General features: G+C 45.3%; 4 protein-coding genes across 4 annotated transcripts; 2 read left to right on the forward strand and 2 right to left on the reverse strand.

The window, feature by feature from the left end:
• The first annotated feature begins 115 nt into the window (after positions 1 to 115).
• Positions 116 to 997, forward strand: TrAtP1_007483 (uncharacterized protein). The gene is made up of 4 exons (XM_066113542.1): positions 116 to 383; positions 440 to 453; positions 511 to 714; positions 765 to 997. The coding sequence occupies exons 1-4, from the start codon at positions 221 to 223 to the stop codon at positions 879 to 881; spliced, it is 498 nt and encodes a 165-aa protein (XP_065969628.1). The 5' UTR covers positions 116 to 220; the 3' UTR covers positions 882 to 997.
• TrAtP1_007484 (uncharacterized protein) lies at positions 984 to 4,967 on the reverse strand. The gene is made up of 11 exons (XM_014093088.2): positions 4,612 to 4,967; positions 4,136 to 4,559; positions 3,455 to 4,083; positions 3,299 to 3,403; positions 3,008 to 3,240; positions 2,913 to 2,946; positions 2,676 to 2,860; positions 1,736 to 2,624; positions 1,496 to 1,681; positions 1,288 to 1,438; positions 984 to 1,237 (listed from the first exon to the last, which is right to left on the reverse strand). The coding sequence occupies exons 1-11, from the start codon at positions 4,824 to 4,826 to the stop codon at positions 1,127 to 1,129; spliced, it is 3,162 nt and encodes a 1,053-aa protein (XP_013948563.2). The 5' UTR covers positions 4,827 to 4,967; the 3' UTR covers positions 984 to 1,126.
• A 1,386-nt stretch (positions 4,968 to 6,353) lies between these two features.
• Positions 6,354 to 7,580, forward strand: TrAtP1_007485 (uncharacterized protein; the record flags this gene model as incomplete). The annotated part of the gene is made up of 1 exon (XM_014093089.2): positions 6,354 to 7,580. One exon carries the CDS (start codon positions 6,354 to 6,356, stop codon positions 7,578 to 7,580), a length of 1,227 nt encoding a protein of 408 aa, XP_013948564.2.
• A 1,044-nt stretch (positions 7,581 to 8,624) lies between these two features.
• TrAtP1_007486 (uncharacterized protein) lies at positions 8,625 to 10,919 on the reverse strand (the record flags this gene model as incomplete). Its single annotated transcript, XM_066113543.1, has 6 exons — positions 8,625 to 8,931; positions 8,996 to 9,107; positions 9,178 to 9,813; positions 9,863 to 10,321; positions 10,378 to 10,576; positions 10,638 to 10,919. 6 exons carry the CDS (start codon positions 10,917 to 10,919, stop codon positions 8,625 to 8,627), a joined length of 1,995 nt encoding a protein of 664 aa, XP_065969629.1.
• Between the last annotated feature and the right edge of the window lie 478 nt (positions 10,920 to 11,397).

Below are 11,397 nucleotides of genomic sequence, written 5' to 3' on the forward strand. Positions count from 1 at the left end.
TTTATCTCGGCTATTAGTACCTATTTAGTAGAAGATTTTGCGAGAACTAACATGAAAGCGGGGCAGAGCGTATTTACGGAAGTAATCTCCTTTGACACATTGGCTATGAAGATGTATAAAATATTTAAATAGTAGCTTTGCCCAAGTGCCAAACGAAGTTATTTGCTGATCTACATATTGCTTCCAAGTTACAATCACAAAGTGGCACAATTCGTCAATCATGTTGTCGCCAATTCGTTCTGCGTGCTCGGCTTTTGCTAGGAGATGTTCAACTAAACCAATCTCCATCTCAAAGCCCATATTCGCTACACAGCCAGCTTCTTCGAGATACAATTCTTCAACATCGCGTCAGACTATTGTACATACTAAGAATGCTGCCCCTGGTTAGTGTTATACAGCCAACTCTAGTATACCCTTTGTACTAATCCACCATGTATAGCCCAAGCGCCCTATGTAAGCTTTTATAATCTCTAATATACACGCTATACGAGAACTCATTCTTGCCTCTAGTCTCAAGCTATCAAAACTCCATCAGCTATTTACTGTTCTGGCCAAGTCCACCTCACTTCCGACGGTGTCTTAATTGATGGTTCTATTGCTGAGAAGACAAGAAAATGCTGTGAAAATATTGAGGCGATTTTAAAAGCGGCAGATTCGTCGCTTTCTAACGTTGTAAAAACCACAGTTTTCATCTCCGACGTTGGATATTTTGCGGTGAGCTATATCACAAAACTTTACTCTAGTCAAGTCGCTAATTATTCTAGGAAATGAATGCCGAATATGAAAAGTGGTTTTCTCACAAACCTGCGCGCAGCTGTGTTGTAGTTAAAGGGCTTCCGTTAAATGCTAGCGTTGAGATTGAAGTAATTGCGCTGCCTTGAGCTACTATAGTGAGTAGATGATTATTTAAACAAGCAATTAGCTATTCCTTGAGACAAAATTTGTGTCTTGTGTTCAACACGCAACTCTGTAAAGAACATCTCCTCAGCTGCATCGTTATCAACAAGTATCTAGATTTGAAACGGAAAATTGGCTGGGAATATTGAGGATATAGGTAAGCTGAGCTAGCAAGAACACCATCGCCTTCTAGGTAGTTCATCAATACTATGCTATTCTAAGATATTATCTACATGTTTGGTTCATGGTTACTTGGAACTGTGTGATCCTCAGATTCATGCAGCTCATCGAAACCCAAAGCAGCAAGTTGCTTTTTGTATCGCTGTTGGGATCTCATTTCCTAAGAGCAGTTAGCAAAAGCAGAGATGAGAGGGATTATCCGAGACAAACCTCTTCAACAGTGCCCTTAATCAGGTAGCGCGTCACCTTTACTTCGCACTTCTGTCCCAGCCGAATAGCGCGCGCGATGGCCTGGCTTTCTACACCGGGATTCCACTGTAATTCTACAATGAAGATGCGATTGGCACAGGTAAGATTGAGTCTGGTAATTGATCAGTAACTTGCAATCGTACTGGCATCAGATATGCAGCTAACGCACCCGAAGCCCCCTGTGCCCGTAGTCATGATGAGTACTCGCTTTTGATCATCCTTTGCAAATTGTTTTAGTTTCTTTTGCCGCTGTGAAAGTGAAGAGGTACCATCAATACAGAAGTATTGAATATTAGCTTCTTCCAAGTAGCGTGACAGTAGCTTCAGCGTTCTGGTCCAACAAGAAAATATGATACTATGCTTATTAGTATCGAAGATTTATGCGGTTCTGCACCATAGAATAAGTTACCTTTTTGTCTCATTCAAGTCCTTTTCAACATCCTTAATTAGCGCTTTCATCTTTGTTGAATGGCCCACCATGTTGAAGTAATGGTCGTCACTGTTTCCAGCTGCCTCATTGGCGGGCCAATCTGGAACGTCTTCACCATTTGTCGATGCGTTGTTTCTCATCATATCTGGCCCAAGACTTGACAGGCATACAGGACACTCTGCTTTTTTGCCGGATTCCTCGATGCACTCAGAGCATAATACATGGTTACATCGCTTGTTGTAGTCGCTACGCAGCCAGCTAGAACCCAAAATTGGCATTGGCAACTGGCAGCCTGAGCAACAAATTTCATGGTTCTGACCGAGAGCTCCAGCGGCAGCTTCTCGTTCATCTTGATAGCTTCGGCGACGCCAAGAGAAGGGCTGCTGATAAGTGCCGTGGTTGCACAAGAGGCGCATTTGCAAGTTCATCTGAAAGGTCCCAAAGTGAGAGGCCTTATCAATCTCACCTACACGATGGAGGATCATGCGTGTCAAAATTTTCTTCGTATTCTCATATTGTTCGCGCTCTTCAGGAGTAAAAGTAAGTTCGCGCAAACAAGTCCGCACATTTGGTAGGTCGATCGATTCCTTTGTACGTCTTAAACAGAGAGCTTCAATAAGCATAACAAGACGGTCTTTAACAGCAGTAGCTGCAATGGAGTCATCGGTGCTCTGTTCAAAGGGAACTTCGATCCATTTGCGAAATATTGCGGCTTTGGAGAAAGGTTCCGCGCGGATGAAAGCAAATAGCGTGCCAATATCCGTAAGCTTGTTCTGAATAGGCGTTCCTGTCAGACACCAGCGAAAGCTGGCATGAAGTTCGTCGCAGGAGCGATAGAATAGTGTGGCTCGACGTCGTATAATGTGCGCTGAAGAGTGAGCATTCGCCTGAAACTTGAGATGGGGTACAGGGAACTAACCTTCATCCAAAACGATTCTGTACCAGTCAACACGATGGAGAAGAGACTTTTTTGATTTGTTCTGAAACTCTGCTTTAAGAGTGCTGTAAGTGGTCACAACAACATCAGAATCCAAGATTTCCTCGAGCTCAGTAGGTCTATCAGACCCGTGATATTTAATCTTCTTGACTTCCTTTTTAAGGTAGCTACAGTTTGGTAAGTTAATACAGATATTGCTGTAAGTGGGAAGAACCTTACCTGTTGATTTCGTCTATCCAATTGTATACCAAAACTGTCCAATGAAGTCAGCCGCAAGACCCATACGATAGATTCGAGGGTGAGGATCAACAAACGTGCAGATGGAACGATCACGAGAGTTGATCGTGATCTCTGGATTTCGTCTTCAACAGTAGCGCTACTCTCTTGCTTCTGAGCCCACTCTGTAGCGACACCCAGAGTTTTCACGATGAGAGCCAGGATGGATAAAGTCTTGCCCATGCCCATCTCATCAGCTAGGATGCCGCCTCCACTTTCGTCTGGTCGTATACCATTTTTAATCTTCTGTTTGGTGATTCTGTGGCAATATCTGATGATTCAAATTAGTTACTGGCAATACGATGTGCGAAATTTCATGGTTGTCATACTCCTCAGTCCCATTGTCCAGTGTTTTCGTCTCCCAAAGCCGGTATCTATCATTTATATCGCCAGATTCCCTCTCCACCATAAAGCCGAGGGCTTCTTGTTGATGTCTAACAGCCATATGTTAGCAACTATTCATAACGGAATTGAGATATATTTACGAGAGTAGCTCTTGGGTGACCAATCCTCCGACATTCACCTTGTCCAGGTTCCGAGAACGGTCGATGGAGTTGTATACTTCTCTAACCAACTTTTGTAACCGTTCTTGTCGTTTTTGCTTACCCGCTGAGCCCTCGTTACGACTTTGGGTTGCTGGCTGCGTAGGTTGTATTGAAACACCACTCAATTCGAGACGAAGGAAGTGGGGGTTGTCGTATATGACATCGCGCTTCATATGATTCGATTTCTGTAACCACAGCTTGCCGTGGGATAGCGTGTCACCAACTTCCTTTGCAGCACAACGCGGTCCATACAAGTTGATGTCAATTTTCGCAATAGCATCAGCCGCCTTGTTGGCTCGCCCTATTATATCTTTGAGGTTTGACGCTTGCCCGATGGGTTCAAGGTAAACAAGAGGCATAGCTAGGAGCGGCATAAGCGTCTTGCCAACAGCAGAGCGCAGGTAACCGAATTTCCCGTCTTTATCATCATCATCGGCGTCGTGGAATGATAACAATACGTGATCATCTTTTTTCTTGATCTTAAAACGCTCATACGTGATCTCTATTTGGCTGAGCTTAGAGTGAATGACTTCCATTTCGCCAAGCAATTTGACATCAACATTGTGCAGCTGATGTATCGTGGGTCAGCAACTGCCGAGGTGGATAATGTCTCTTACTTACCATCCCGTAGCATATTTCATCTTGATCATTCAGCATAATTACATCTTCCGATGTTGATGCTGGACTCAAAGATGATAATTGCAACGCCTCTTGAGACGAAAATGGTGCTGACCCCGTGGATGTTGACCCTGGACTTGGAGATGACAGCTGTGACGCCTCTTGAGACGAAAATGGTGCTGATCCCGTTGACCCTGGACTCTGTGATGAGAGCTGAGACGCTTGTTCAGACGAAAATGAAGCTGATCCCGTGAGATCGGTATCAGATAAGACAAATTGATTTTGCCAATCTTGAAGCTCTCCGCCAAAGTTGTAAGACGGTTCATTGATATTCAAGGTCGACATCTGCTCGCCAACAGTTGGGTCAAGAAACATGCCGCTGAATATATCATCCATAGAACCCAGTTGTGGTATAACGGGAACATCGCTGCTTCAATTAATTACCGTCATGTTGAGTTTGACAGTTACTATCGCCATACCTTGCTGGATTCATGTAGCCCGGCCCGTGGTATTGACTCTGCCGGGGCATGTCAAGCATGCCGTAATCTTGAGTTTGCCACGGCCCGGTATCGTAAGGCTGTGGCATAGTTGCATGAGGCGCAATACCAGTGACTGAATACAAATATGCATCGTCGTCACCATCGTCATTTAATTCCCTGACAGGATCGAATCGCCGCTTCAATGGGTTAGACATGGCGGCTATTTTGTGGCGCTTGGTCGCGCAAATCTCAAGTCGCCGACAAGGTGCCTCTGCTGTTTACATCCATTTTATCGCTAGGGAGATTTGGGAGTATATAAGATGCCGCTTCCCATCCGTCCAGTTGTTGAATTTCCGTCTCTTCGGGCAGCTATGAGTGGATCCTAGGCGAACGAGGCAGAGACTATTTGCCACCGAAAGTGAGGCTGAAATCGCATATGTTGGGTGGTTGTGGTGGCGGAGCCCCTGGCAAGGCAACCAGGCTGTACCTGTGCGCACAATGCATTTTTTTGGTGTTATTCGTTTGCCTGGGCACTCAGTTGACGAATTGATTGAAAGAGCTCGGGCTCCTTTCAGGGGCTTAGGCACTTGTTGCCTGGATTATATTGCTGCATGCACTAATGCGTCTACGTGCACCTATCACAGCTTGGCTCGGTGTTGAGCCAGAAAGCCCTGGGCTGCAAGGCGAACTTTGCCTTTATTGACTTGAGGCATTGCCGATAATGCACGAGTCGTGTGTAAAGGCGTTCTTGATTTGATCTATTTGTCGGGTTCTAGTTGACAGGTTCCTTTCCGACAATAAGCCCGAGTGTCATAGCACCCCAATTTCTATGTTCCGTGTACATAAAGTATAGGCGCGAATTCTCCGAGACGCTCATTTCATAGAACTCAATCTGACAAGCACACCGAATCCTTTCTCAGTTTGACGTTATACATGTAACGAAAACCCATTCTCAGCATAAGTTTGAAGTATACCATGGAGCTCCAAGGACAAGGACGGCGGCGTCCTGCACCCGAGATAGATGGCCGGTCGCTACCCAGGAGAACTCGAAGACGTACCGAGGCTGTTTCATGCAAATTATGCACGCTGATGTTTTCTCGCAAAGGCCTGCAGAGTTTGAATTCAGCTGATGGGCTACGGCACTACACCCGAGCCGGCTGTATCGCCTCTCGAGATGAGGGTTGCAGAATCTGCAAGTTCATCTTGCTAGCGATTTGCAAGGATCATGATCGAGATTGGGATGAAAATAGCCATCTTATATTCCGCAATAATGACCCACAAAAGCCAATTACTGACTCTCGCCTCTACGGTCTTCAATGCACATTCAAACGCGGGCTTACCGACCAAGTAATTACGTGTACTATAGATACATTTGCTAAAGAAGGTTTGCGCTCTTCCGTTTATCGTTGAAGCAATCAATTATCTGACAACTCTTAGACAATGCTATGGGGAAAATTGTACAACGACGGCCTTTACATCGAAATGTGAAGAGTGCTAGTGTGCTTTCAGCGGCAAAGTCTTTGCTAGAAAGTTGCATGCATCCTACAGAGCCGCACAGGCATTGCCAGTATTCGCGAGACACCGTACTTCCATCACGGGTTCTTGACGTTGGGAACTCTGGAGACTCTCGGCCCACACTCAACTTGAAACTCAACGAGACAGAGACCCACGCGTCTTACCTGGCTTTGAGTTATTGCTGGGGAGGTCCGCAACCACTCCGGTTACTGCTTGAGAATATTGATATGTTGACGGCTGGTATCGATTTCGAGTATCTTCCACGGTCTATACAAGATGCTGTATCTGTCACTCGCGAACTTGGCTTTCGTTACCTTTGGGTCGACGCGCTTTGCATTATCCAAAACTGTGCCACCGACAAGAAGAGGGAGATTACTCGTATGTCATCCATCTACAAAAATGCTGCAGTAACCATAGCAGCGTCTTCCTCTAAGAGCGCAACAGAAGGGTTTCTCTCGAATGAGACAGAGCCCTACTGTCCGGAATTCGATTTTCAGGTCCCAATGTCAGGTAACAGGGTGGGCACTGTATACATGTCCGCAGAACCATACGAGCCAGAGCACCATCTAGACACGAGAGGCTGGACATTCCAAGAGTTCATGTTATCGTCACGGATACTCTTTTTCTCAGATTATGAGCTTTTGTGGCAGTGCAAAGAAGTAGATCTAAAGAGCGTTTCTGAGAAAGGTCTCGAGTATACGCAGCGTCTGGAAGATCTCCCATGGGTCGTGTTTGATGATGATTCAGAGCCTCACTTCGGAAGCGATGACACTGACAAGATCTACCTTTGGAAGACGGTTGTTGAGCAGTATACTGAGCGCGACCTGACGGTGCCGGACGACAGACTCGACGCTATTATGGGCATAGTCTGTGAGCTAGAGACTCTGTGGCGACAGGAATGCATATATGGATTATGGAAAAACTGGTTTATAGGGCTCTTGGCGTGGTACAAGCCTTATAGTGAGAGAGAAAAGATGCGACATATTGAGCGGGCGCCCAGTTGGTCTTGGGCATCTTTGAATGGCGCGGTTAAATACAAAGGATCTATTTCAACCGAGGACGCCAAGGTCACTTCATTAACCGTGTCCGCTGTGGAACTAGCATGCCGTATTCTCAACGCAGACGGTATAGATGAGGCTGATGGTTCTACCATACAGGAAGAGCCAGATCTCATTGACGCGGCCATGGAAATTGGCCAAAATGGACAACTAATTGGAATGGCAAAATACTTGCTTTTGGGCATGATGAAGTTGGAAGGAGGTCTTGAGCATGGCATCGGCCTGATTGTGGTGAAAGTAGGCAGGAGGCTATATAGAAGAGTTGGGTTGGCTACTTTCAGGGATATGAAACTGTGGGAGGACGTTGAGAGGCAAGATATCATGTTAGAGAGCAGAATTGAGCGGCAGAATCAAGAAGTCGTTAAAAAGAATAACACTTATATAGTCTTAGACTAAAAACAAAGAATGAGAACCTGGTTTACCTCCCTTGTCTCCTCGTATGTATCTTCCAATGCCTTTGGTTATCACTCAATCTCGCAAATGCCCTGGTGCAGCCCTCAAACGAGCACTTAAAAGGACGCTCACCAAAGTGACTCCTTTCGTGACCCTGCTGGGTGATTTTCCGCGTAAACTCCTTGCCGCACAGGCTGCATTGGAATCCGTTTTGCCCGGGCCTGGATCGCAAAGCCTCAAATACCGATGGTCCTTCGCTCAAGTGTGAGTGATAATGTCGCAAATGCCTTTCCCAGTCTTTCTTGTTAGAGAAGCCAAGAGGTGCCAGATTGCATTGTGCTGGACACTGGTATGGCCTGTCGTGGCGACTGTTGTGAGCTTCGCGATCGTCCTTCTTTTCGTAGCCTATGTAAAAGAATTTACATAGCACGCGCTTACACTTGAACAGATTGGTACCATAATAGTCCGCTACTGTGTCGTTGATGTGGACCTTCATATCGGGAGTGAATTTTTCCAGAGAGGTCCTATTCCTCAGTAGAGCTTCTTCTATCCGAGTAATACCAACTGTATTTCGGATATCATATGCACTCTTTTGATGCGTATAAATGTGATTCCACAATAAGCAAAGATTATTGTAAAATGGGAGTTCTGAGTACTGTTTTAATTCAGAGGGTAAGTCTCTCGCAAAATCCGAGTGCCAGTCCACTGTGAGGTCTGGACGGTGTGCGTCGATAAAGTCCTGTAAAGCAGAGCCAAAACTTCCCATATACTCGGTCTGGGTGCTTTGAGGGTCGCAGAAGAGAGTTTTGCATGTCTTTATTACCGTATCGACATGACTATGCCACTGAGAACAAGCGTAATCTTGGAAAGCGAACCATCCACCCCTCACTTTCTCCAAGTGCTTCTCTTCATCTTGCTCTGCGTTAGAAGTAGTAAGAAGACATAAATATTTGAGACAACGTATAGTAAGCTGGCACTGCGTTTCTTCTGCGTTTATATGTGCATTATTGACGATATAGCTATCTCTTGTCAGATTTGGAGCAGATTTTAGTAGCAAATAACATTTTTGACGTACCGTCGTGCTGTGGAGTGAACAATGCGAATGTCGCCGCCATCCAAGATGTAGACTAATGATCCCAGGTATTTCTCGGCTGCTTGTCGTAGCATTTTGTTGTCAAAATCCACTTCTTGCTTCTCTGGCGCATACGAAAGAATGGCCTGCATTTCGTTCCATTTCAGGTGTCGTTTTGCGCAAACCAACCAGCCGAGAAGTTGCTTGGCCATATTCCAGTGCATCTCGCCCTCTTCAAGCTGCAATAGCTCGTCTTTCACTGCTCCCAAAAGTTTTTCGTAGCTAGCACCGGCTGTTAGCAAATCATTAACTTTCGACCATCAATTTCATTACTGTATAAGCATACATTTGTTCAAGCTTTTTTGGTAGCATCTCTCCTTTAGCCTTCATTAGGAGCATAGCTTTTGTTGGCAGCTGTAGCAGATACTCAATAGCCAAATGAGCATAGAGAAACATTTCTTCCATAACCATTAGCACAAATCATTCTAGCTTTTTATACCGATATATCGTTATATAGTAAAGACGCACCTTCGCTCCGACTGCAAATAATGCTTAGAATTTGGTCTTTATCGGCTCCAGAGAGATTAAAGCCGCCCCTCGTACCGCGCGGCAATGAGAACTCTGGGATCCTCGCCTTCACATAGGCTCGGATGTCCTCTGCATTATCAGTCGACTTAAGCTGTATGCGGCCATCTTCTTCCGGCATGATATGGTCTTTTTCTATCTCTGGTATCATTTGGCTCATGAAAAGTAATCTCAATTGGCCTGCCTTGATATCATTGTCGCATTTAGAAACCTGTTTCATGAAGAAGGTTGCTATTTTGCGCATCTCTTCAGATGTTTCACACTCATCAAGTCCATCAATCACGACATATTGCCTGGGATTGTATTCAAAGAATGCTTCGATGAGAGCTTGGGCAACTTCGACGTGCGCCAAAGTAGTGCTTCCACCAGATTCAGCTTTGTCGGCGCAGTAGGGTATAAGGTACTCGTTAGAATCAACCATCTGGTAGAGAATTCCTTTGAGAACACCAAGATGAGTGCGGTGATCAGCGTCTGCTTCCTGGCAATAGAAATAATAGACCTTGCTTTCTGGGTCAATGTCGTTGCGATTTTTCCGTTGATTCAACTCATCTATTAGAATCGAAGCCAATATAGTCTTGCCTGGGAATTATCAGCAAATGACGCTCTCAAAATCGAGCGTCATTCTTACCATATCCTCGGCTACCGTGGAGCCAAATGGCAGACTCTGGAGGCAAATCTTCTTTCATCCAATCAGTGACTTCGCTATATCTTCTGAATAACCAGCGACCGGAATCTGGACATTTCTTTGTGTCTTGAAACTTTTTGTGAAGAGATTCTGTCTCTTTTGAAGCTGAGATCCATTCCAACACTCTTGTTTTCATGCTTTCTCTCCTCGATGTCTGTTCCTCATCAAAATTCTTTTGACGTTTTGCAACTTCACTGTCATACTCCTGCAGCTTCAGACTCACAAAACCCCAATCCTGGGTAATGTGAGGCTGAGACTCTTCAATATTCAGACCTGCTGGAGAATTTTGCAAGGGTGATCCATAACGTTTAATGATTTGTCCATGTTTTTCTAGAGATGCCACTAAGAATTTGGTTGTATCATTTAATGCTTTCCAAGTAGGTTTATATAGTCTTTGAGATACTAGGGAGGGGATATTAGTATGCGTCGCATTTCTAAAGCCGCAAGATTGACCTTACAGCTAGGCCGAAGCGAAAAGAGCTTGTATAAATGCTGATGGAAGGTCGATACATCACGATAGATGTGTAGCAAGCATATTTCGGTCTCTCTAGCCCCGGTGAAAAAGGGCGTATATTCATCCAAGGGGAGTATTTTGTCTCCTAATTCCTCATACGCATCGAGTAAGTTGTCAATCTCTCGATCGTTGAGATTTGTCGCCTGATCCAAAATATCAGCCACTCTCATTGTTTCTAGGCCAAGAGTTCGGAGAGCCTGTTACCTTTAAGAGGAATCGGATCGAGCCCCAAACGCACGCCATGACATTAGAGACCTGCGGAAAGTTGATGGCAATAAATACTTTTTCTAGGCTGGCCATGCCCGTGAGAAAAGGGTGTATCCTTTTCATATTTATCATTGTTTTGGTCAATTCACGCTGTGATTGGACATCATTAACATCTTGTAGTACGTGGCCGTAGCTACTCGATTCAAAGAATTCCTTGTCTTGTGGCCGTAGAGTTGTTGAAAACTCTCTAGCAATTTTAAGAATATCATTCGTGCTCATTTTCGCGATTGCATTTGCTACTGTACGCACCGCTCTTGATCGATTTGAAGGGCACAGAGGGGAAAAGCAAGGGGACCAGATGAGCAGGCAAGTTAATACCTTTCTCAACTGATGAGCACAATGAAGAGGGGGACATGCCTGGTGCCGTATTGATTGGGCTGCAAGGCAGAGTTGGGCGGAACGCGCAAAAAAAAAAGGCAACCACTGTTGAGGGGCGAAGGATTCAGTGTACATGTACATGAAACATGTTGCTGTCTGCCTCATGCACCTCGCCTCGCAAATTCGCTGGCATCTCTTTACTGGATGGACGGGCAGACTCGCCGCAATGCAACATTAATGCCGCCTCCATTTACAGAGTTGTACACAACGATTCACTGTGACCAGATCATTTCGTTGTTCCGCGCCGCTCATAAACACATCGCAGAGCGAAGACTCGGTTGGTACAACAGCGGAAAACCTTCATCACGGTCGAATCCGC

The sequence above is a fragment of the Trichoderma atroviride genome, chromosome 4, assembly GCF_020647795.1.
Source record: "Trichoderma atroviride chromosome 4, complete sequence".
In the NCBI taxonomy this organism is placed as follows: domain Eukaryota; kingdom Fungi; phylum Ascomycota; class Sordariomycetes; order Hypocreales; family Hypocreaceae; genus Trichoderma; species Trichoderma atroviride.

Bases quoted from the DNA above. Each gene is read 5' to 3' on its own strand.
- TrAtP1_007483 (XM_066113542.1), top strand. From the start codon at position 221: ATGTTGTCGCCAATTCGTTCTGCGTGCTCGGCTTTTGCTAGGAGATGT. The intron at 715-764 runs GTGAGCTATATC...TAATTATTCTAG, and splicing joins CCGACGTTGGATATTTTGCG to GAAATGAATGCCGAATATGA.
- TrAtP1_007484 (XM_014093088.2), bottom strand. From the start codon at position 4,826: ATGTCTAACCCATTGAAGCGGCGATTCGATCCTGTCAGGGAATTAAAT. The intron at 2,625-2,675 runs GTTAGTTCCCTG...CTCACTCTTCAG, and splicing joins CAGAATCGTTTTGGATGAAG to CGCACATTATACGACGTCGA. The intron at 1,682-1,735 runs GTAACTTATTCT...TAATAAGCATAG, and splicing joins GACTTGAATGAGACAAAAAG to TATCATATTTTCTTGTTGGA.